At 42.5% G+C, this 23,523-nt stretch overlaps 1 protein-coding gene across 2 annotated transcripts; it reads right to left on the bottom strand.

Annotated features, from left to right (window-relative positions):
* Nucleotides 1-9,534: 9,534 nt before the first annotated feature.
* DRD1 (dopamine receptor D1) lies at nt 9,535-13,399 on the bottom strand. 2 transcript variants are annotated; one of them, XM_077137686.1, is made up of 3 exons: nt 13,288-13,399; nt 12,349-12,954; nt 9,535-12,232 (listed from the first exon to the last, which is right to left on the bottom strand). In XM_077137686.1, the coding sequence occupies exon 3, from the start codon at nt 11,759-11,761 to the stop codon at nt 10,421-10,423; it is 1,341 nt and encodes a 446-aa protein (XP_076993801.1). In that variant the 5' UTR covers nt 11,762-12,232; nt 12,349-12,954; nt 13,288-13,399; the 3' UTR covers nt 9,535-10,420. The 2 variants fall into 2 exon arrangements, with proteins under 2 accessions (XP_076993801.1, XP_076993800.1); XM_077137685.1 differs by lacking the exon at nt 13,288-13,399 and having other exon boundaries at nt 12,349-13,194.
* Nucleotides 13,400-23,523: the final 10,124 nt, after the last annotated feature.

A 23,523-nucleotide genomic window follows, 5' to 3' on the forward strand; every position in this document is an offset into this window, starting at 1 on the left:
TTCTCTTCCAGCTCTCCCTTATTCTTTCATCCCCTCCCTGCATTCCCACACTCCCTTCTGTGTTGAATTGAAATCTTTGTCAACTGCATGCTATAATATATTCACCGTCAGGGTGAAAACAAGAAAAATAAAGCTGACCATTCAGTCCTTCCTGGTTGTTACTGAAACTACGGGGGGTCCAAGCAGAGAGCATGTGCCATGGAAACTTGGTCTTTCCAAAGCAGTGATCAGCCATTCATTTGATCTGATGTTTCAGAAGAGATGTTCCAACAGACCCTCTCTCACACAAACCTTGCCTGAGATAATTCAGTACCTTCATTTTAACAACCTCTATATTTGCCTTTAGTTGACCCTGAGTATTGACATCGAGTGTTGACATTTGACTGTTAGCCATTCACCCTCATCAATATCTGACTTTGGTGACTGTTCTGCATTTGACTCTGTTACATCTAGTCTCGATGTTTCACTCTTAAATTCTTTCCTCTTGTTAGAATAAGAGATCAGATAAGGAAGCCTGTCCTTTCCTTGAATTCTGACCTGGATGGTTTTATCCTCAAGTCTTGAATATACCACTTAAAACCTTCATATCTATCTTCTGGAAAGATCTAAAATGAGCGGGCGAAGGCATCTAATATAAAATTTTCACTAAAACACTTAATATGTATGTCAATGACTGGAAAATAGGATTTAAAACCATCCCAAAGAGTGAAGCCAAAGAAAAAATGCTGGAGTGTTCTTCAGTTTTGAAATAATCAAAAGTGGTTTGAATCACTCTTGTAAACTGCATTTTAGAAAAGGTCCTTATCCATTCAAAGCAATAACAACCTAGCTAGAGAATAAGAAAATTCAACAGGAAAAACCGCAGTGGCCTCTTGCTACATCTAATGGCACATGGCATCTTTGCTGTCCATACTTGGAGAAGATTCTTGCTGTGGTTTGTTCAGGGCCAAAGTATTACAGGTCCCTAGGGCTCTGAGCTTTACAAAATTGCCTGGAAATGTTTGGGACCCGAGGCAGGAGAAATGCACTGGTTCCAAAATCTGACCAAGTAACTGCCAAATGGAAATTAAGAATAATTTCAAAAACAATGTTTAAACCTTTTTTTTGCAGCAATAAAATTATATTTAAAAGGGACGTGGGGGCATTTAATATATTTGATGTGATGTGTGTGGAAGCAAAAAGGTAAGAGTGTATGGGGTCTACAAAGTTTTAAAACTGTCTGGGCCCTTGAGGAGTCAGGTGTGAGTTCCAAACTTCAGGCTCACTTTACCTGTGCTTCCCAGCTCAGTCTCTCAGAATGCTGTCCATCTCCAAAAACCACACTTTAAAAGCTTCTCATTATTTCCCAAAAGCTGAACAGAGAAAATGCTTTTAGCTATAAAAAGGCCACATGGATTATTATTTTCTAGATCAGATGCATTTGATCCACAAAATTATTCCACATATGGGGATCTGTAGAAGCTCTTGTGTAAGAAAACCAAGATGACCATATGGTTGATGGAGGTGGCGTCCTGGAGGGGAAAGAAAGAAGGGCTTTGGAGATGGGCAGCCGGATGTCCGGTTCTGTACTCACCAGTGCCCTGACCTCGCCAGTGCCCTAACCTCACCCGTGCCCTAACCTCACCTGTGCCCTAACCTCACCCGTGCCCTAACTTCACTGAGCTTCCTCCACTAAATCAGGCTCTAACCACCAAGTGTGATAAGTTCACAGATGAGCGCAAGAGCACGTAAGGGACTCAATTACTATTAATTCCTTCAAGAACATGCCCAAGGTCCCTGAGCAACCACATCCAGAGTCCTTCTTGCCTAAGACCTAGTTCAGTATGTTTTCTTTTAAAAGAAATTTTCATCACCAAAGTGATATACATAAGTGGAAACTTCTTGCAAAAACAACAAGGAATGCACCAAGTCAAAAGTGAAAGACCAATTTTTTTTTTTTTTTTTTTTTGCATGGGCGGGCACCGGGAATCGAACCCGGGTCTCCGGCATGGCAGGCAAGAACTCTGCCACTGAGCCACTGTGGCCCACCCAGCCCAGCTTTTCTGTTTAGATTGTATAGAGTTTCTTTTTGGGGTGATGGAATTTTGGAGACAATGGATAGTGGTGAGGGTAGCACAACATTGTGAATGCAATTAGCACCACTGTTATATATATGAATGTGGTTAAAAGACGAAATTTTAGATTATATATATGTTACTAGAATAAATTTTTTTTAAAAAAACCACAGCACCATACAACACAAACAGGAACCCTAATGCAAACCATGGATAATAGTTAATAGTAGATTTCTCTATTTCATAGAGAAATTCTTTCTCCAATTCTTTCATCAATTTTAACAGCTAACACACTAATGCAAAGTGTTCAAAATAAGGGGAGGTATAAGGGAATGCTAGATTTCCTGGATGATTTTTCTGTAAACCTACAACTTCCTTATTTAAAAAAAATGCTTCCAAAGAAAAATAATAAAAATAAAGATTAGGAAACTTGGCCAAGATCACACAGCTAGTAGGAGCAAAAAAAGAGTTGGAGTTTAATCCAAGCAATACCAACAACAAAAGTGAAAGCCTGCTCCTTTCCGCTCTCCACAAAGTTCAGATTTCTACCCAGAGATAGCACCATTTTCATTTCAACGGGCATTTCCCCACATCTACGTTTTTACTTAAGAGATAGAGATTTCTTGTACTTTTTTAAATAAAAGAGGTCATACTATAAACATTATTTTGCAACTTCTGTTTTATTTCATAATATGTCATGAAGATCTTTCCATAATGGTACATATGAACCTACCTCGTTCTTTTTAGCTTTCACATGCTACAGACATACTACACTTGGTTATTCATTCCCCTGATATTGGGCACTTAGGTTGCTTCTGGTCAGCACTTGCAAACAAGGTCAGTTACAGCCTGAATCCTATACATATGCATCCCTGAGCACATGTGGGAGGATATATGTAAAGCATTTCATAGAAGTGGAATGGCTGTGTCTAAAGTGTGCACACTTTAAAGTTCGATTGTTACTGCTGCATTCCATTTCCAATTAGCCATATCAGTTGTCAATCCTCTGGATAAGATGGAAAAGCATCTGTTTCCTCAGAGGCTCTGCTGCTTAGTAGAGCCTCATCCAAGTACAACATTCTAAATTGCATGGTCCCATGAGCAAGCAGATAAGCTTTAATTGCAATATTGGTGCCAATGGTTGCTTTCTAAAAATGCCATTAAAATTTGCTTTTGCCTATTATGACCAGGCTTTTTAAAAGAAGCTGGAATTGTCAACTTGTTGCCCCCTTTACCCTCTCGGAGTAGTGGATCTTCTTTTATCCTCTCCTGTGCCAGCCAGCAGCATGCTATTTTACAGAGACCCCACGAACAAGCTAGTAAAAGCCCACAGTGGTTTTGGCAGAATTAACGTGGAATACCATCCACCCTCCCAGTAAGCCACCCTCCCTGTTTTAATAGCAAACAGCAGTGTGCATTAAAGAAGCATCTTTCAAACGGGGCTGGGCATTATCTTAATTACAGTCAACATGTTCATAATGCTAAATACATCTGACCTAAAAACTCAGTCTCAGAACAGCACACATGTGGCTATATAATCTCGGAACACATTTTGTGACATTTGGTTGACATTTCTTCTCTTTCCCATGCAAAAGGATTGATTGCTCTCCGTGCACTCAGATAGGAGAGAGAGCCCTAGTTTGCCGTTTAAATCCTTTCAATCATTTTCCTGTGACTGTGTCAGAGATGGAGAAATCTAACTTAGCAGAGAAGACAAGCCCTTGTAACTCTGGCAGAGTCAACCCTTCGGAGAAAATGAATGTACGTGTAGAAGCAGCTTCCTAAACCATTTCACAAAGGTGTAAATTCACCTATTCATTCAAAATAAGAATAACTTGGGTATCTACTGTGTGCTGAGCTATGCTGGGTATTGGGAATATAGCGCTGAAAAGCACACACTCTGTGCCCTCAAGGAGCTCCTGGGAGAAGCAGGACACACAGACAGTTCATGGCACAGTGCAGTCCCTGGCAGAGGGTGCCAGCTGGAGGGAGGGACCGGCCAAGGAAGGGCTCAAACTGAAGCTGACACTGAGGATGAGTCTTAAACAGCTGTAAACGACAAAGAGGGAAAGAGCAAAGAGTTGGCTCCAAGCAGTAAACAGGTGAGCATGGCTGGAGACGAGGGTGTGAAGAACGGAAGGACTCGTGGTCATGCCCTACGATTGCCATGTGGCCATTAGGTTAATTATCCAGATGCACCTAAAAGGGGTTCCTGCAAGGAGTGGAGACCACCCCAGAGCAATCAATTTGGCAGTCTGTGGAGCCTCTTTTGGACCAGAATTTCTGTTAAGTTTAAATTCTTCTGTACATCAGTCATGTATTGTACCCAGAAAAATTGCTCCAGTGCCCATTCTCCAGCCCACTTTCACTCCTTATCTGTTTCTGCCGGTCAAAATCCTGCCATCCGTCAAACCCACCTCCAATGCCTCTTCCTTCCCCAACCCTGTACCCAGTTGCCACCCCCCACCCCCACCCCCAGCAACACTCACCCCTCACTAAACCTCTTACCCGCATCCCTCACTGGCCCATCATCCCCCTTGCCCGCTGCTCCCTCCAGAAGCAGCCCTGAGCACCAGCAGGTGTGGTCCAACGTTTGCTGGAATAGGTTGCGTCAATGTGACCCGATCAAATTTCCAGAGAACAAAGGAATATTTCAACCCTTGAATAAGCCATCAAGCACCCCAGAAATAAACAGGACTAAAATTCTCACTACAACTTTCCCAGTTTTGACTTATTCGTTCTTTCATTCGTTCAACGGCATTCATCCCGTAAGCCAGGCAATGTGCTGGCTATTTAAGAGTAGAGAGGGAAATAGTGAAAATAAAAATAAAACAGACTTTGCTGTTTGAAATATGTTGATAATTGAGGAAGAAAGATAAGGAAGGACACTTCCGTTAGGGCGTGGTAAGCTCTTGGGAAGAAATAAAAGGAGCAAAGGTGAGAATAAGATGCCAAGCAAAGTTTTAGCACAATTATACCTGGACTGACTCTCAAAGGATGAGTAGGAGTGGCCAAACAAAGCCAACACAGAAGGATGTTCCAAGCAGAGGGAAAAGCATGTGCAAAGGCAGAGATGACAAAAGTCTTGACACCTTCCACAAGCTGTACAAAATTTAGAGTATCTGTAAGGATGGGCATGAGTGGGGTAGTAGCAATAGATGATGTTGCAGAAGCCAAAGAACCTTGACTGGCCTTGATTTTTTTTTCATGCAAGTAATTGGGAACCACAGCAAGGGTCTGACACAATCATATTTGCATTTTATGTATCACTCTGTTAGCATTCTAATCACAGAGTGAACAGGGACTCAGAAACTTACCCAGGCTAAGCTGACAGTCATATTTTTGCCAGGACTGGAGCTCATATCTTAGTATTTTCAATCCAGGAAATATCTCAGAAATCATTTCATCCAACCCTCTTACTGAAGATATGGAAAAAAAAACTTTTGTTAAAGGGTTATGAAAAAGCTTATGCCAACTAATTATTTAAATGAAATAAAATAAAACACACCAGCTTACATTTCAGCTCTCCTAGGTCCATCTACCAGGACCACCCACTCTATTTTGCTGGCATTTCTGCTGGTAGAAGCAGGGGAGGTCAACCTGCTGCTACAGATGTAACCTAACACCTACCTTTTTCCATGGCCAAAAACTTTTATCCATTTTGAGATCTGGCAGAGTCTCTATTCTATGAACATGAGAAAAATTCAACTGGTTTTGTGCATTTTCTCAGAGTGATTTAAAAAGTCAAATCCTTTTAAATCAGAGATTATTCTTGAGCTTCTAATGCCATTTAAATTACAACTCCTAAATCTTGAGTAATATAAGAGGTATAAATCCAAAAGCTGCTTTTTAAAAATTCTGTACATTACCTGGAAGTTGCTTTAAAATGACAAGAAGGGAATGTAATTAACAGCACTGAATTACATACCTGAATGTGGTTAAAAGGGGAAATTACAAGTTGTATATCTGTTACTAGAGCAAATTTCTTTGAAAAAACCCACGGAAAGGCATAACACAAACATCCCTAAGTTAAACCATCAACTAAATTAATAGTACAATTATAAAAATGTGCTTTCACCAATTATAACAAATGCACCACCCCAATGCAAGGTGTTAATAATATATGTATGTATTTTATGTATGATTGTCCTGTAAACCCACAATTTTTCTAATAATGAAAAATACAATAAAATGAAGATTGGTAATAAAAAATGGCAGATGCAACTAGATTGGCCTGGTATCAAAATCTTAGAGGTATTCACTATGCCATGATGTTCACCATCCACGCCATCCTCTATTTTAAAGAAAAGTTGGTTATCCCATATTTTCTATCCAGTAAATCTCAAAGAAATCCATAGAGATGCATCTAATCTATATAATACTACAATCTCATGATCCACTGGGTTAGTGCCTTCAAATCACTGGAGTAACCAGATTATGCTTAGCAGCAGGTCCCAGATTTAAAAGTCCAGAGCCAGCTGGCCATCAACTCATTAATATTCCTGAGCCAAATTCTACAAGGTAAGTAGATTTTATAAACTAAACTAAAACATTGTGGGCAGATCTGTTCAGCCTCTATCCAGTGGCAAATTAAGGCAATTTCCTTAACCTCACAGATATAAAAAGTCCCTTGCTTTGGAATATCAGATAACCACAGCAAAATGGAATAGTGTCTAAGAGAAGCCCAAGGCACCAATACTCTAAAAGTCACTCCTATTTGCAAGAAAGTCAAATGCACAGCAGATTCATTATTATTAATCATTAAGTGATCAACAGCTTCAAAAGGAAGATCCTGCAAAGAATCAATGAGCCCAACATTTCAGGGCTCAATACTCTAATAGAATTAGCTTCATTTTACACTCACAAGAACCTTCCTGTTTCTTTCCATTTCTCAAATGGGCAAACAGGCTCAGAGAGGTAAAGACATTCATTTATTGTCACACAGCTTGAAAGTGGTAGCAGAAATGTGAGCCTGGTCTGTCTGACCCAAAGCCTGCATTTGAGGCCCCAAATATAGAGTGTTTCCTGGGGATTGGGATGATCAAGATAAAATGCCACCAGTGTAGACCTGGGTGGACTGGAACAGGTCTTGATGGAGCTCCTAGAAACTGAAGAATCTTCAGAAAGCCCCTGAACTTGGGCTACACATCACTTAGCTTTTTGGGAGACCCTTGCATTGAAGATGTCAACACAGAAGTTTTGCTCTTCTCATTTTTTGGACCAAGACAACTGAGACTCAGAAACTGTGACTTGCTCAGAACCCAGAAAAAAACAGTGATTTTTCTGAATAAATCCCAATGAATAAAACCCATGTTCAGCCTCTCTTCCCAAGACTTGTTGGGTCAGTCACCAACAAGAGAACTCTTATCTAAAATCATCTTCCTAGGTGGAGAGTGAAAAAGAACACCTCTTTTAAATAGTCTCTATCTTGGGAAAGTGTTTCATATATAGGTAGCATTATTAAGTATATCACTATAATTAAAAATGAAATTAAAGTCATATTGTAATTTGGTTTTCAGAGTCATAAATTGAATTCTTTCAAAGATCCTTTCAATAAAATGACATTTCATTAGATACCCTTTATCAACCCAGCATGCCAGGGAACCAAAGTACAGTCTTGTTCACAGTATATTGAATTTTACAATTATTTAATGCAATTTCTGGAGATATTTATTTTTTACACTCTTGCCAATGAAATAAATGGTAAAGGCTTTTGCAACATGTTTCATTGGTTGGACAATGACAACCCTGAGAATCATTGCTGGCATAGCCAGACTTCCAATCTAAAAACAAAAAATTAAACTACAAAGAATAATGATATCCAGAAAATTTCAAAGCAGAAAGAAGAGACATCCTTCACTATGGGCACTCAGTCTAGGCATGCTCATTATATGCCAAAGACCAAAGAAGGCAAATATGGGATTTAAAAAGACACCATCTGTTGTGTGATGCTCCAAATTACAAACTTAACCCTTAACTTCTATATAATTCCTGCTGTTCAGGCATTCTCCTTCCTTGGGATTTAAAAAAAAAAAATAAAAAAACAGCCTTAGCATATTAACTGAGTTTAGCAGGACCTAAGAATGTGTCCTGTAAGACATGTGATAAACCCCATATCACAGTCTATATATTTTCTGCAGAGAAAACTCCTGTCTTATTTTCCTTTTAAAAACGATACTACATATAAAGTGGTTGGCAAAATCTAAGCGTCCACAGCAACCCTATAGCAAATCACAGTCTTTTCTGTAATTTTTACATTATTTAAAATCCCTGGGTTCTTTGAAAGAAAAGTACAAATTTTAGAAAGCTTTCAAATCTGTGAAATGAAAAGTAATTCCTCAAGTGAAGAAGGCTTCTTTTCAGCAAGAATTTTTTTTAAGACAGAAGGAAAGTGAGAGTACATAGCTCAACTTAGAAAACATTTTCTGTTTAAATATGCAAAGGCAGCCTGTCACATACATAACAGGAGAAATTTCCCCAATAGAAAAAAATGTATACTTTGAAAATGCCCACGTTATCTTACTGGTAGATCTGAAATATTCTAGTTTAAAAAATCGCATTTAACAAATGCAACACAGCTCATTCAGGGTTAATTTCAGCTCACAAAATAGTTTTATTATATGTATGAAAGCATACAAGCAATAAAATTAAGAAAACATTCACAATACATAAAATAACACAGACCTGATGCAGGATATATTTTCAGTGGATTATTTTCCTGTTACCATTTCCATCTAAATGTAAAGCCAATTGCTTATCAACAAGAATTTTTTGTAAACATTTTCCAAAACCTCTCTTGAAATGCCCCATATGAGTTAGTATCTAGCTATGAAGGCTTGGGAAACTTTTCACAGCCCGGGGGATGACACAAGAACTTGATTCCAAAGCACAGAGAAAGGGCTAGCATTTATCAAAAGAAATACTGATGGCTTTCCCAAAAAGAAAGATCTCCTGTTTCTTCCAACGACAAAAAATCTTACTCAAGGCAGATAATTAGGCACTATTCATTAGTCAATACACCATTAATATGTAAAGACTTAAAAAAAAAATCAGTTCTAAATTCAAATGAAAGCACTACAAAAAGTAGCTCCACTGAGTGGCTTGGTTCGGCCTGGGTACAAAGGAGACACAGGGATAGACCTTTGTCCTTTGGTGAGACTTGCCATGACACAAGAATTAATAAAACTCCCTGTTTTCCCTTTCCATCTCTAACCAGTCCAAGTCATTTGGTTCAAAAAAGCTATCTGACAGGTGAAATGAGAAAAGACGGAGGGGGGCTATTTATTTTACATAGATACAAAATGGCAGGTTGCTTATGACAACCTAAGATCTTAAATGTGAAGCTGGAGTCTAATTAAGCTGGTTTTTATTTAAGATATTTACACAACTGCAAATCATTCTCCTGGGAAATTCTTTGCCATTTCAAAAAGTATGAATGCAATAGTAGCCAGGGATTTTTATTATTACTATTATTATTATTATTATTATTATTATTATTATTATTATTATTTAGCTTTTTAGGAAAAAAAGAACATTCATAGCATTAGTCAAATCTCACCTCATTTTTATTCGTGTCAATGAATTTTAAGGGCTTGTCACACCTCAATTTCCTTTTGCTCTTTGCTGTATTTCTTGAAGTTATACATGAGCATTTAGAATCTCAGAGGGCCAGTGGGTTTGGGCTTGTTTCATTGACTTATAAAGTGCTCTTTAAATGGGGAAAAAATGTAGTTGAAAGGTCTCAGCTATCCCATAGTTAATCCTATTAAATAAGATAAATATAGATTTATCATAATAAATTTAAAATATTCATATAATACAATAAATAAATAAGACCAGTATCAACAAAACATCTCTCAATTCTGAAAAAAAAATTTCCATTCCTACTGTAAGGCTCAATTATTTTTTTAGAAAGGATTTATGAAGGCATGCACCTACCTTTACAATCTGACAACTTCACTTGGAACAGTGTTAGCACCTGTTTGTGTACACAGCAAACTCAACCCTTCTAATCTCCTTCCCAGAAAGGTTTAGTTTTTAAGTGAAACTGTTCATGGTTGCTTCCTTGCCCTATCTTTCAGTCCTAAGAGGCAGTTACTAAGAAACAATTTTGGAGCCAAAGACACATCCCTTGTGAATGTTAGCTTCACGTGTGTCTGTATCTGATTCCCTTAAGAACAACACAGAAAATACACTGGAATGTATTTTAAAATACAGTTGGTTGTATGTCGGGGGAGGGCAGCAGAGGAGAATGGCGTGCCTGACACCCCAGAGTCTCACCATACCTTAGTTTCTTAATAGCAAGTCCCAGGGAAATCTTCTCTAGCTTTTGGGAAGGGCATCTCTGTCAGGATGCGTCTCACAGTTCAAGTTGGGTGCTGCCCATTTTGTGTGATCGGATGGATTTTCTCGAGAGAGACGTCAGTATCATAGTCCAATATGACAGACAGGGCCGGGGACAGCTTCTCCAAAGGCTTAGCTGTTCCCCCGACCTCCTCCTTCTTCAGGTCCTCAGAGGAACCCACGGCATGTGGGATCAGGTAAACCAGATTGCACTCCTTGGAGATAGAGCCTCGTGGCTCATGATGGCTGGAAAACACCACGGCCCCGTTGTTGTTGACGCTGACCGTCTCTATGGCATTATTCGTCGCGGGGCAAAGTCTGTAGCATCCTAAGAGGGTTGAAAATGCCTTCCGGAAATCAGCATTGAAGGCATAAATGATGGGGTTCAAGGAAGAATTGGCCCACCCAAACCACACGAAGACGTCAAAGGTGATGGAATCGATGCAGAAGGGCTTGGTCTCCTCGGGCCCACAAAAGGGCGCCACGCAGTTCAAGATGAAAAAAGGTAGCCAGCAGCACACAAACACGCCCATGATCACGGACAGGGTCTTCAGAACTTTAGTCTCTCTTTTGAAGGACGTCTTAAAGGAGCTTTCCGATTGAGAACTGTCGGCCGGGTTTCCGTTACCTGCAGGGGTCTGGCAGTTCTTGGCATGGACTGCTGCCCTCTCTAAGGCCGAGATGCGCCGTATTTGTTTCTGGGCGATCCTGTAGATCCTGGTATATGTGACAATCATGATGACCACGGGGATGTAGAAGCTTATTAGGGAGGATGAGATGGCATAGGTCCTGCTCAAGCTGGAGTCACAGTTGTCGGGGGTCTCAACCAGGGAAGTGGCATTCCCATCGGAGGGGCTTGTGGGTTTCGCCTTGTGCCAGCTGAGCTGCACCGGGATGAAGGAAATGAGCACAGACAAGGTCCATGCCACACTGATCAGAATGAAGGCCGCCTTGGGGGTCATCTTCCTCTCATACCGGAAAGGGCTGGAGATAGCCCAATACCTGTCCACACTGATCACACAAAGGTTGAGGATGGACGCGGTGGAGCACATGATGTCAAAGGCCACCCAGATGTTGCAGAAGGACCCGAAGGGCCAGAAGCCAGCGATCTCAGCCACTGCTTTCCAAGGCATGACCAAGACGGCCACCAGGAGATCCGACACGGCCAAGGAGATGACAAAGAAGTTGGTCACCTTGGACCGCAAGTGCCGGAACCTGATGACGGCGGCACAGACCAGTGTGTTCCCCAAGAGCGTGGACAGGATAAGCAGGGACAGGAAACAGGCTGTGAGAATGCGGAAAGAGAAGTCCCTCTCCACCACCAGCCCGGCCCCATCCATGGTGGAGGTGTTCAGAGACCTCATCTTCCTGAGGGAAAGCGCATCAGGGCCCCGACACCCCTGCAGGTCCTAAGCCGGGATTCGGGGTCAGTCAGACCTCCAGGAGTCCTCAGCTCCTACCACAGTCCCAGTGGCTCCCCTGGGTAGAGGACCTCACCAGCATTGCATCAGAGGACTGCACAATTGTATGGCAGCAGCCTCCCCTGGCAAGAGTCCCTCTTGCTTTCTATAACTGTCTTCTGGTCCCCTGCTCCAGGTCACTGTCGCGGGGACCAGTTGGCACCTCAATTCCCCACCGAAGGCATTGGTCTTTTAGCATATTCCAAGCTATCAATCCAGACTCCCGGGCCTCTGCCGAGCTAGCCTACTGTAGTCACATTTCGGGGCTGCTGCCTCTCAGGTGGTGGTGACAGAATTCTCCCCTCCTGAGGTGTGGCTGAAAATACATGCCTTGCTCCTCCAAGCCCCTGGTTCCTCAGTAGTTCTCCAAACGCCCTGTAAAGCAAACAAAAGACACACGGTCTTTCGCCAAGACTCAGACGCAGATTGTATCTTTACTCACGTCAACCCCAACCCATCCATTCGCTGGGCACTCCTTCAGAGCCACCTACCTTGCCTCGGGGTTCTCTCTTGTCAAAGCCCCTGGAGCGCAGAAAGCAGATTTCGAGAGTCGCCGCAGCTCCACAACTCCCGAGGGGAGCGCCCGAATTCAGGCCGCCGCGTGTAGCCTAAGTGCGGCTCCGGCTGCGCAAAAATCGCTGGGTCGGATCTGCGAAAAGGATCCCTGACCAGGCCCGCGGAAAGCCCCAGCTGCCTAGAATAGCGACAGACCGCTCAAAGCAGGCGTGACCCGAGCAAAGGGCTCCCGGGAGCTTGGCGTTTCCTTGGGAGAGGGCAATCCCAGGACTAATCACTTGGACAGCTTCTTGGCCTCGTTTACTTCCTCCCGGTGCCCAAAGCCTAGGCGCCCCACAGGCGGCCTCCGTCCCCCACGGGACAGGGTCCGGCGCCTCCCCGCAGCAGCGCCCCCGACCTCAGGAGCCTGGAGGACGCGAGGTGGAGGGAGCCGAGCTGGCACCGGCGGGCGCACGGGCGGGCCAGGTTCCCGCGGGGCACAGCTCACCTCGCTCCGGAGCCAGCTCCTCTGCCCTGGGGGCGGGCTTCGCTTGACAGGCAGAGTTGCGGGCGACAGCCGCACGTGGTACCCCTGGATGGTGCTGCGGAAGGAGGAGGTGGGGGCGCCCAGGTCAGCGCTTGCCCTCCCAGAGCACCCCGCCAACTCCCTTCCAGGACGGCGTGCGCAGGACCCGCGACACAAATCCCGACGTTAGAACTTCAAGTAAACCCGAGTCCCCTGCGCGCACCGCCGGGTCCCGACATCCAAAACCTTTTGGAGACGATCGCAAGCCTCCAGCCATACGCGAGATGGGACCCTCCCCTACCTCCCACGCACACAATCACTAAAACAGCCGGCCCCTGTCCAACCCGCGCTGCCTCCAAGTACCCCCCACCCCCCACCCCTAAGGTGAAACGTGGGCGCCTGTACTCACCGCTGGAGAACGAGGCTCTGCGCAGCGGCATGCCCGGCCCCGGGGAGGGGCGCACTTCCCACTTGGCCGGGTCGCGGGCGATTTCCGAGTTGCGGTCAACGCCGGATTGCAGCTTTAGCCCTGCGACCCGCGAGCATCCCAAGCCGAGCGCCCTGCGCTCCCCTGGTCCGGGGCGCCCTCTGCCGGTGGCCTCGGCTTCCCAGGTTCCACCAACCGGGCGGGACAGGCACCCAGATTCCTCTCTCCCCGTCTTGGGCTTCCAGAATCTGAGAAAGGGGAAGCGGAATCTTCCTCTCACTCGGGACTCCTTTGCCTGAAATACCCCTAAAAATTGACAAGCGTGAAGTATTCCTTTGGCTGGCATTGAATTCACTGAACCAATTATTTCCTCTTGAGTGCCCACTGCATGCCAAGCGCCGGGGCGACAAGGTAAAAAGCAAAGCGCAAACCTTGCTCTCAAAGAGACCCAAGCCTCTGTGTCCCAAGCACGCACACTGCTTATGTCACTCATCCCTTACAACCATCTTTCCTCGTCTCCACATTTGGAAAGAAATGAGGCTCAGGAAGGTAGTAGCGCCTGCTCTAAATGACACGGCCACTGAGGGTGCCGGCTGCCTGACTCCCGCCCGAGCGTTCGTTTCGCTGGCGAGCCACGGCCTCCCAGCAACTCCGAGTCTAGTGCAGGAGCTGACAAACTAAATGATTATCTATGGGGCTAAAAATAGAGAGAAGAACAAGATGGAGGCAAGAGGGCCTGATGGAGAGCCATTCCACTTGAGCTCTTTCCAGCTGACCAGGGCAATGTCTCACAGGTGGGACTTCGCACTAATTGTACCCAGATGGCAGCATCTCAGGAAGGTGTTCTTTGTTGCCCAAGGGAAGGGGGATAAGAATGAGGCTCTGGAGTCAAAGGGCTTGTTTTCCTGTCAGGGTGCCCTATCTTCTCTCTCAACCCAATTTCTTCCTCTGGAAAAATGGTGATGCGATACCAGGATTTTTGTAAGTACTCAGTGCAATCGTGTTTTCAGAGAACTTGGGGCAGGGCCTAGGGCCTCGTTAGCCCTGGGCTCGCCAGAAAATCAGTGAACTTAGCTCTATGAGAACCATGCACTACTGGATGCTAGAATTTTCTCTATAAAAACCCTGAAAGTTAATAAAAATTCTGCCCATTTAATCAGCATAAATGGCAGCTCACTTTTACAGGAAAGGAGGGTGTGATTGCACAGACCCTCCAATGCCTGTGCACGCAGCCTTGTCCTGTCACGGGCCGCCTGGCTGCTGCACACATTCTCCCACCCACTGATAGCCAGAGGCCCTTTTCACCACACACAGGCCTCCAGAACAGCATTCCCTAGAGCTCTAAGCCATGCTGAACATAAGGTTTCCACACCCTACTCCCCAGACTTCTTGACTTGATTTCATCTTTCTTTCAAATCGGAGGAGATACCTCTGGCTCAAGATGTTCATGTGAGCCTGAGTGGTTAACTCAGATTCCGCCAATGCCATTCTGAAATGTTTCCACTGAGGTCACCCAGACAGGCACAGTTAGAAGAACTTTGGCATTAGCTCTTGCAAAAAAGGAAACTGCGGAATCCTTTTCTACAGGGTCAAGTGTAGGTGGGATTGGACTAGAGAAGATGGACTCCCCTGTGATTCTCCATACGAGGAGGAAAAGCACTGCCTTCACACTGTGGGAAGTCTGTACTCCAAAAGAATCCCCAAACTCCCCAAGATCGGGGTAAGATGAACCCAATTCAAGGGGTAAAATTTCCATCCAATGACTGCCCTTGAGAAGTTTCCCAATTCCCGAGTCCTCCCAGAGTGATCAACCCTGGCAATAGCCACTGCTCTTTCAATTAAAAGCAAGCAAACAAACAAAAAACACACACAACCCCCAGATCTCAGGGGCTCCATCGGTATAAAGCTGAGTTACAGCCAGTCCGGCGGTCTCAGCTGGTGACATGTTCAAGGAAACACCAGTTCAAGAGCCCAAGTAATATTTGGTACAAAATATAAATATTAACCAAAACCATTTTGGAGGAAAACGCCATTCATAACACACTCTTTAATATCCTCGCTTCTCTCAAGCTCGGCAGCTGCTCCCAAAATGCCTTTCTTTGCTTGAAAAATCCCCTAACTTATCTGCAAATTAACCCATGTTGAACTTTGTCTTTCTCTTTCAACCTGTTGGGTGGAGGTGATCGTCTTAGCATTTATCAGTTTTGTAGTGGTTGAGAGGTATTTCTCTTCCATGAATAAATTTCTATTGGAATGTCAACACGTCAAATCTTCTCCTGGCCTAAAACATATGAAATCGGCCCAGAAACCCAGTTAAGCAAAGAGAAAATCCTCTTAATCAGGGAGAGGAGGAAAGAAGCTATAACACCTAAGGTGGTATAAGGGGACTCTATTTTCCACATGATTTTTCGGTAAACCTACAACTTCTCTAATTAAAAGAAAAAAAGAATCAGTAATACCTAAGGTGGTAATTTTGTTTCCTATCACCAGGAAAACAAGAGAGTCACACAATCTGTGCATGATTCAGCAATCTAAGACAGACCCCTGCATTCCCTGTCAAGCTGAGGAAGTCTGTGGTTTCTGAACATCGTGGCTGAGATCAGGAAAGAGGAAAATGTAGCTTTAAAGCTCAGAGCTTTTGCACTTTGCAGAGTATGAATTTCAGAGGAACTTGTAGCTTGGCTAGAGGCTTGGAGATTTTTCCAGGGTTTTTTTTTTCCATTCTTCAGGCCAAGGTGAAAGGCTTCCATTTTGTTCTATAAAAGTATCCCCCACAATTATCAAGAACACAGATATAAATGCAGGCAGGTCGTAAATGCATTAGCTCATGCTGGGAATGTAAACCCAAACACAAAAGCACCTTTGTTTCCCAAATTGGCATGTCTTTTAAGTTCTACTGTGATTTAGACGCTGCAAGGAGGAGGAAGAGGAGGTTAAAATGATGCTTTTCAACAAATTTTGATTTGCAGGTTGTAAAAGTAAATGAATACAGACGGCACACAAGCAAAGCAGGAGCTTAATCTCCTAAAAGAATCAATAAAACAACTGAACCATAGAGCAAAACAATTGATATATTTAGCAGGCTTTGGGATTATTAAAACAGGATTGTTAATAATGTCAGTAAAAAGAGATAAAGCTGGGCTCACCTTGACCAAGTAACTAGAATAACTAAAATAGTTGTTTCGGACAATAAATATAACTTCTCAGAAATTCCTAATCCTGTCGTAGTTCCCTCTCTTTTAGTTATTATAGAATTCAAAAATCAGCACCATTAAAATGCTTGAAAATTAACATACCACACATTTGATTGTGGTTCAGAGGTAGTTCAGTGTACAGAACTTGTTTCCTGTTTGTTGTTTCTGTTCTTTGTCCCTTTTTTCCTCTTTCTCCTTTTCTGCCTTCTATAGGCTTAACTGTGTAGTTTTAATGATTCTAGTTTATCTCCTTTTTTGGCTTATTATCTTTAATTCTTTGTGTGTTTTTTTCCTCCATTTCTTTAGGGTTTGTATTATGTATCTTAACATGTTATACTTCTGATATTATAAATCCTCTCATGGTCTACCTTCAAGTAATTTTTTTTTTTCATGGGCAGGCACCAGGAATCGAACCCGGGTCTCCAGCACAGCAGGCGAGAACTTTACCTGCTGAGCCACTGTGGCCCACCCCCTTCAAGTAATTGTATACCACTTAACCAAAAGCTAAGAACTTGACAATGGTATTCCTTCATTCACCCCTCCCGTCTTTAGACTGTGTGCCAGTTTGAATCTATTGTGGATGCCAGAAAAGCCAAGTGCTTTCCTTCCCTTATTTAAACCCCTCATTCTTGAAAGAAATTTGGAGTCATTTTGGCCCAGCTGGCCTTCTGGGGCTGTAGGTTGAGCCAATTCTTTGAGAAGGGAGAAGCGGTGAAGAATGCTAACATTCATTCCACAAAGACTGATTGAATATCTGCTATTGTTGACATACTGTTTTAGGTGATGGGAGTATAGCAGTGAACAAAACAAATATCCCTGTCTTCAACAAGTTAATATAGTCCAGCTGCTACGTGATAGATACCTCTTACACAACTCAATATAAGAGTTCCACGAGTTTCAATTTTGTTGGGGGAAAAAAAAAACACTAACAAAATCACAACCTTAGCTAAGAGGAAAGACAGGCTAATTTACCAAAAAAAAAAAAATGTTTATACTGTGTATGTATAGAATTCATTCAAGTCATCGTGGAGAGTGTTTGATAGGACACTCGTAGAAAACAAAAAGCCCAGGAGAAAATATTTGCAAAGAAAATGCTGAAGTAGGCTCTTGAGGCTGGAAGTCATTGCTGAGTCGAGAAACAAAACCTGCTAAGTTGCCTGTTGGGCCCATGAGGCAAAGTAAGATTAGAAGACCCCAAAGTATATCTTTCACTTTACCAAGGGATTCATGAGCCAAAAAGCCTTTTCTACCAGCCTGCCTCTGCCAATGGTTAAAGTCACTTTCCTTTTTAATCACTATTCCTTCTTAGCTGCCTCCCCCCAGCACCAGGTGTCCTGATTCATTGATAAGGTAGCACATTGTTTGATACACTGCAATGGATGAAACATTAGGTCACACAGACCTGGGTTTGAATTTTGGCTCCACTAGTATCTAGCTGTGGAAACTCTTCACCTTTTTAGCCCCCCCTTTCCCCCCTAGAAAGAGGATACAACTACTTACCTTGCATGGGCATTGAGAAGATTAAATGATATCCAGACTATAAAATATCAGGTAGGTAGGCAGATATCAGGAAATGTTACCTCCCTTTACTTTCTGTCTTAGCAAAAGCTGTTTGTCAAGTGTCTATTTGTTGCGTTTTTGTCAGCCCAGTGTCCATTTCACTTTCTTGAGTGAAAACATCCCAGGTTTTTGTGGGAGAATTACCTGTACTTTATTTAATACATTCTGGTGGTCTGATAAGGTAGCCTGTCCCTCACTACCTAAAGGGGTGGGCACATGGCCTAAGGTAGGCTGACCTTATGCTTCTTTCCTGGAATTTGAGCCTTTTTCAAAAAAGAAGTTGTAGGTTTACAGAAAAATCATGCAGAAAACACAGAGTCCCATATACCACCCTCCTATGAGTAACATCTTATACATAGTGTGGTACATTTATTACACTTGATGAAAGGATATTACTATAATTAATATATATAGTAATATAGTCCATGGTTTCCATTGGGGTTTAGTGTTTCTGTTGTACAGGCTCACATGGGTATTTTTTATTTTACATTGTTACTCTAATAACATATACAATCTAAACTTTCCCTTTTAACCACATTAAAATATATAATTCAGTGCTATTAATTGCATTCACAATATTATGCTACTATCACCACCATCCAGTGCCAAAATATTTCTATCATCCCAAATAGAAACTCTGTACAACTTAAGCATTAACTCCCTATCCTCTACCTTTACCCCTGCCCCTCGTAACCTCTATTCTACTTTCTGATTCTATCAATTTGCTTATTCTAATTATTTTATGCAATAATATAATATGTTCCTTTTACATTTGGATGCTGCACTCAATGTGATATCTTCAAGGAATTTGAATCTTAAGGAGAAAGACAGTGATACCTTCATGTAACTCTTGCTTCCAGTACCCACAGGTGCTTTGTTCTCTATTGATTCCCAAGCCTGGTTCTATAGCCTCCCTACTGTCCACTCACTGTCACCTTTTCAGTGAATTTCCTTTTGCTTAGGTTAGTTGTAGTAAATTTCTATTGCTTTTAACCAAAACACGCTATCTGATAAAAAAGAAAAATGTATTTCATGTTATATTTGGGTTTAAATCAGTTAGAACCACTATTTTTACTTGTGTGCCGGCTTGAAATTATTATGTACCCCAGAAAATCCTTGCCCTTCTAATCCTGATTCAAAATTGTAGGTTGAGACCCTTTGATTAGATTGTTTCCATGGAGATATAATTCACTCAATTGTGGTTTGACCTTTTGATTAGATGGAGATATGACTTTGCCCGTTCAAGGTGGGCCTTGATTAGTCTACTGGAATCCTTTAAAAAGGGAGACATATTGGAAAAACACAGCTGCTTCAGAACTGACCAAGATGCAGATATTCGGATATGTTTGGCTTGCCAACAGAGAGAGAGAAGACAACTAAACATAGAAGTCTGGAGAGGCAGAGCCCAGGAGACATCACCATGTACCTTCCCATGAGAAGCTGAGCAAACCAGTAGCCAGAGTTGTGTCCTGGAGGAGCCAAGTGAAGGCCCACAGATGCTTAGAGAGGAAACCACTGGCATCAGAAGCTGTAAATAATGGAACTGGAAACAAGGACCAGAACGCACCAGCCACATACCTTCCCATATGATATACAGCAGCCTTTCTTGAGTCAAGGTATCTTTCTCTGGATGCCTTAGTTTTGGACATTTTTATGGCCTTTCAACTGTAAACTTGTGACTTAATAAATTCCCTTTTTAAAAGCCATTCCATTTCTGCTATATTGCATTCCAACCACATTTAACAAACTAAAATAACTTGTTTGACCAGCAAGTTAAACACACAGGTCTCAGGTTTTTCCTTAACTAATAGAAGAGTCTACATAATTTGCATAGAAGAAAAATTAAACACAGGAAGTCTCAAGTTTCTTTCTTAACTAATAGAAGACTCTACATATTTATATAGTAATGAATCCTCTCAATAACTTATTTCATTTACAACTTTCATACCCTATAACATATATACTGAAAAGATTAAATGAACATTGTAGTATATTATGTACTTCCAGTGGGCAACTGCCTAACCCCTGATCCTAGAGTTTCCCTAACCACGTCTGCCTGGAATCCTTGAAGTCAGGAAGCACCAAATCCCCACATATTAGATACTGGAATTTGCCTGATTGAATGTAGCTCCAAAGAGTAGAGGCCCCCATCCCATCTTTGAGTGGCTGGTGGAAGGATCAAGGGAGACTTCCTAGAGAAGACAACACTTTATCTGATTTTAAATAAAAGAAACAATATAGGCAAAGACTCAGAATCTCATATGAAGGAGGAAGGAAGGAGAGGTGTGCTTGGCAGAGGAAATAGTATAGGCAAAGACTCAAAGGATGCAAAGGGCAGGGTATGGTAGGAGATAAAGCTACAAAGTTGGACGAAAGATAAAGAAGTGGGTTGTTTTGGTTTGCAAAGCTGACAAAATGCAATATACCAGGAATAGGTTGGCTTTTAACAATGGAGATTTATGAATGTACAGTTAATAGTTCTTAGACTGTGAGAATGTCCAACTTAAGGCACCAACAGGATGATACCTGAACTCAAAAGGCAGGCTGCTGGCATCGGGACATCTCTGTCACACGGGAAGACACGTGGCCTGCATTTGTTAGTCCTTCCGTCCTGGTGTCATTGTTTTTGGCTTCTGGCTCCTGTGGCTTCCTCTCTGCGCTTCTGTGGATCCCCTCTTAGCTTCTCTGGGGCTTATCTCTGATCTCTCTGGGTCTCATCTCTCAGCTTGTGTATGTGTTGCATCTTCTTATAAAAGATTCCAGTGGGCAGATTAAGACCCACTTTGAATGAGATGGGTCACATTTCAGTTGAAATAACCTAATCAATATGTCCCACTCACAATAGGTCAACACCTCAGGAATGGGTACCCCTGCCTTGGAAATCCGTATATTTTAAAGATCAATGTGCTTTTATTCAGGGACTTATAGGGGTCTCAAGGATACCCAACAAACCTTGTGTCATGGGGCTGAGGAGCTAGAGGCAAAAGCCACCACGTTTCTCAGTGATTCCATGTTAAGGAGATGGGAAACTTCCAAGGGGTCCAAAAGAATGGTCAACAACCTGGGCTTCAACAAAGGTTCTTCTTCACAGTCCATTGTGGCCTCAATCACCAGTGCCCACACTTCTCTTGAACTCTTGTGTCTGCCCAATTTTGCCTGTTCCCTCAACTACAATTCTAATCTGGATCACAACAGCTCTCACCCAACCGTTATCTGAGCTTTCTCAAGGGCATTTGTCTAGCATATGAACTGTTATGCCATGGGTTCTGGGTCTTTAATATTGTAAAGTAGGGCTAACCAAGCCTAAACAGTCAGGCTTAATTGCTCCTTCTGGGTTCCTATCTGAAATTACTGGGTATGGTGGCAAATTTTATATGCTACTTGTTCCCTTCCTTAAAAGCACTTATTTCTTATATATTCTTTCAGTAGATCTAAGATTTCTTAAAACTTTGCCCTTTTGGATTCAATTCTAATAAAAAGAATTCTGTCTTCAGCTTTGGAAAAGAAATCCTCCTAATTGTAGGTGAAGGAAGATAAAAAGCTGGTGCAGGTGCATTTGGACAGGAAATCCTAAACAATACAGCCTTTTGGGGAAAACAATTAGATAAAATTGGAGACAGGAAACATGCTATTGAGAACAGTACTCAGTTCTCTATTTAGAAACTTCAAAGGGTCCTCAAGAGTTTGTCTATGAAATTCTCTTTCCCTGTAGGTGGGCTCAGGGTCTCCGCTATGGAATGTAATCTCTAAAGTCCTTTCCTACTGATTGGACATCATCCCAAAGAATGGATTTTGGCATCTATCATGCCTAGAAGGTTTGTAAACTGCCATTTTCTTTGTCAGAAAACAAAGGAGACCAAAATCCAATCTTGTCCCTTCTCCCATTGTGCATAAAGGTAAGTAAATTGATGGGCCTGGCAGATTGCATATAATGATCACACTTCCATTCCTGGCTGTAGAAGCCTTCTCGTGGTTGCTCACCCAGACGCCTCCTTCTACAGGCCATTGATCCCGATGGACTGCCCATCATGAGACTCAACTCTCCTGGCCCACTGAGATGCATGCTACCCTGCTCAAAGTCTCTCTCAGGCACCTGAACTTTGAGTGGAGACACAGAGGATCACAAGAAGGCAGAGGTGGGTCATCAAATGGCAGCATCCTAAGTAGTGGGCTCTAGGTACCTGCAGTTGAAGGTTCTGTTCCCCTGGCCCTTCCACATGGGGCTGATGGAGCATCTTTCCTCTATAGTCTGGGAGTTACCCATTGTCCCCACATTAAAGTCCTCTTTGGGTCTAAGCCATTCAGGGTAGGCTTCTTTTTGCCAAAGAACAGTCCCTAAAATGCAGGCATTCCACAAAAAGCAGCTTCAGCGGTTTGCCTACTAGGTAGCAATAGATGGAACAAAGAACTCTGCCATTTGTCTGGTGTCCCTTATGCACTCTGTTTCCATTTTCCACCTGTGCCTGACACCTAATTCTTGGTTCACACTATCCATCTTGGCCTTTCAGATTGAGGATTCCTTTGGCAATAGATTCACATTTTCGCTTCGGTTTCTGTCCAATATTTTTTCTCCCTTTCACTCCCATCGGTGACATGCACCACAGCCCTTGGTCCAGTAAAAGCCACCAACTGCACTAGTCCTGATTCTTGGACCTGACAAAGGGGTCTGCATCTATCCTATCTGGGTGAGGAATTAGTGCTGACATAGTCTCCATTTCACCCAAGAGAAGGAGACATGATTTGTCCAAAGTCACATAATGAATGCAGGCAAAAGTCTTTCCCACGTCTCCCTGGTTCCAAAGACCATAATCTCAATATACTGGCTAGAGGACAACTGATGATGTGCCAACAAACATGATGGAATCAAACACAAGAGAACCAAGCATAACTTTCCAAATCTCATTCATGTATCTGGGAGTAGGACTCATTCTGATTCCATTTTAAAAATTAACTTTTTTTACCTACTTAAAGATATGAAAAACAAATTCATAAATTGAAATAAAGCAGTCACTATATCAACAGATGTTATTTTTTATGCCAGATTCAGCACAGTAATTAGAGAATATGAGACAGTGGCAGAATCAGAGGTCACTTGTATTAAAATTACTGCCAAATGGAGCCAATCCCAAATGGATTGGGCTTCTGAATCAAAGCCAGTATTAAAAATGTTACTTTGTATTTTGATCTGTAATAAATGTCACATTTATACTCATATATGCTAAAATGAAACATACCAAAAAATACGGATATCTACTAAAGCAACAGTGTGGGAAGAAAATTAACGTTTTCTTAGTGCCATCTATGAGCCAATTCTGAGGAAAGTTTTTTCACCCTTGTTTTAAATATGAACAGACTGGGACTTAATTATATTTGCTAACTTGCCCAACATCACATACTCATAACAGGCAGGGTTAGCCTTTTATAACATTGTAATCTTGCGCAACCTAATCCTAAAATCTGGCCA

This window comes from Tamandua tetradactyla, chromosome 20 (genome assembly GCF_023851605.1).
Source record: "Tamandua tetradactyla isolate mTamTet1 chromosome 20, mTamTet1.pri, whole genome shotgun sequence".
In the NCBI taxonomy this organism is placed as follows: Eukaryota; Metazoa; Chordata; class Mammalia; order Pilosa; family Myrmecophagidae; genus Tamandua; species Tamandua tetradactyla.

Bases quoted from the DNA above. Each gene is read 5' to 3' on its own strand.
- DRD1 (XM_077137686.1), bottom strand. From the start codon at position 11,761: ATGAGGTCTCTGAACACCTCCACCATGGATGGGGCCGGGCTGGTGGTG.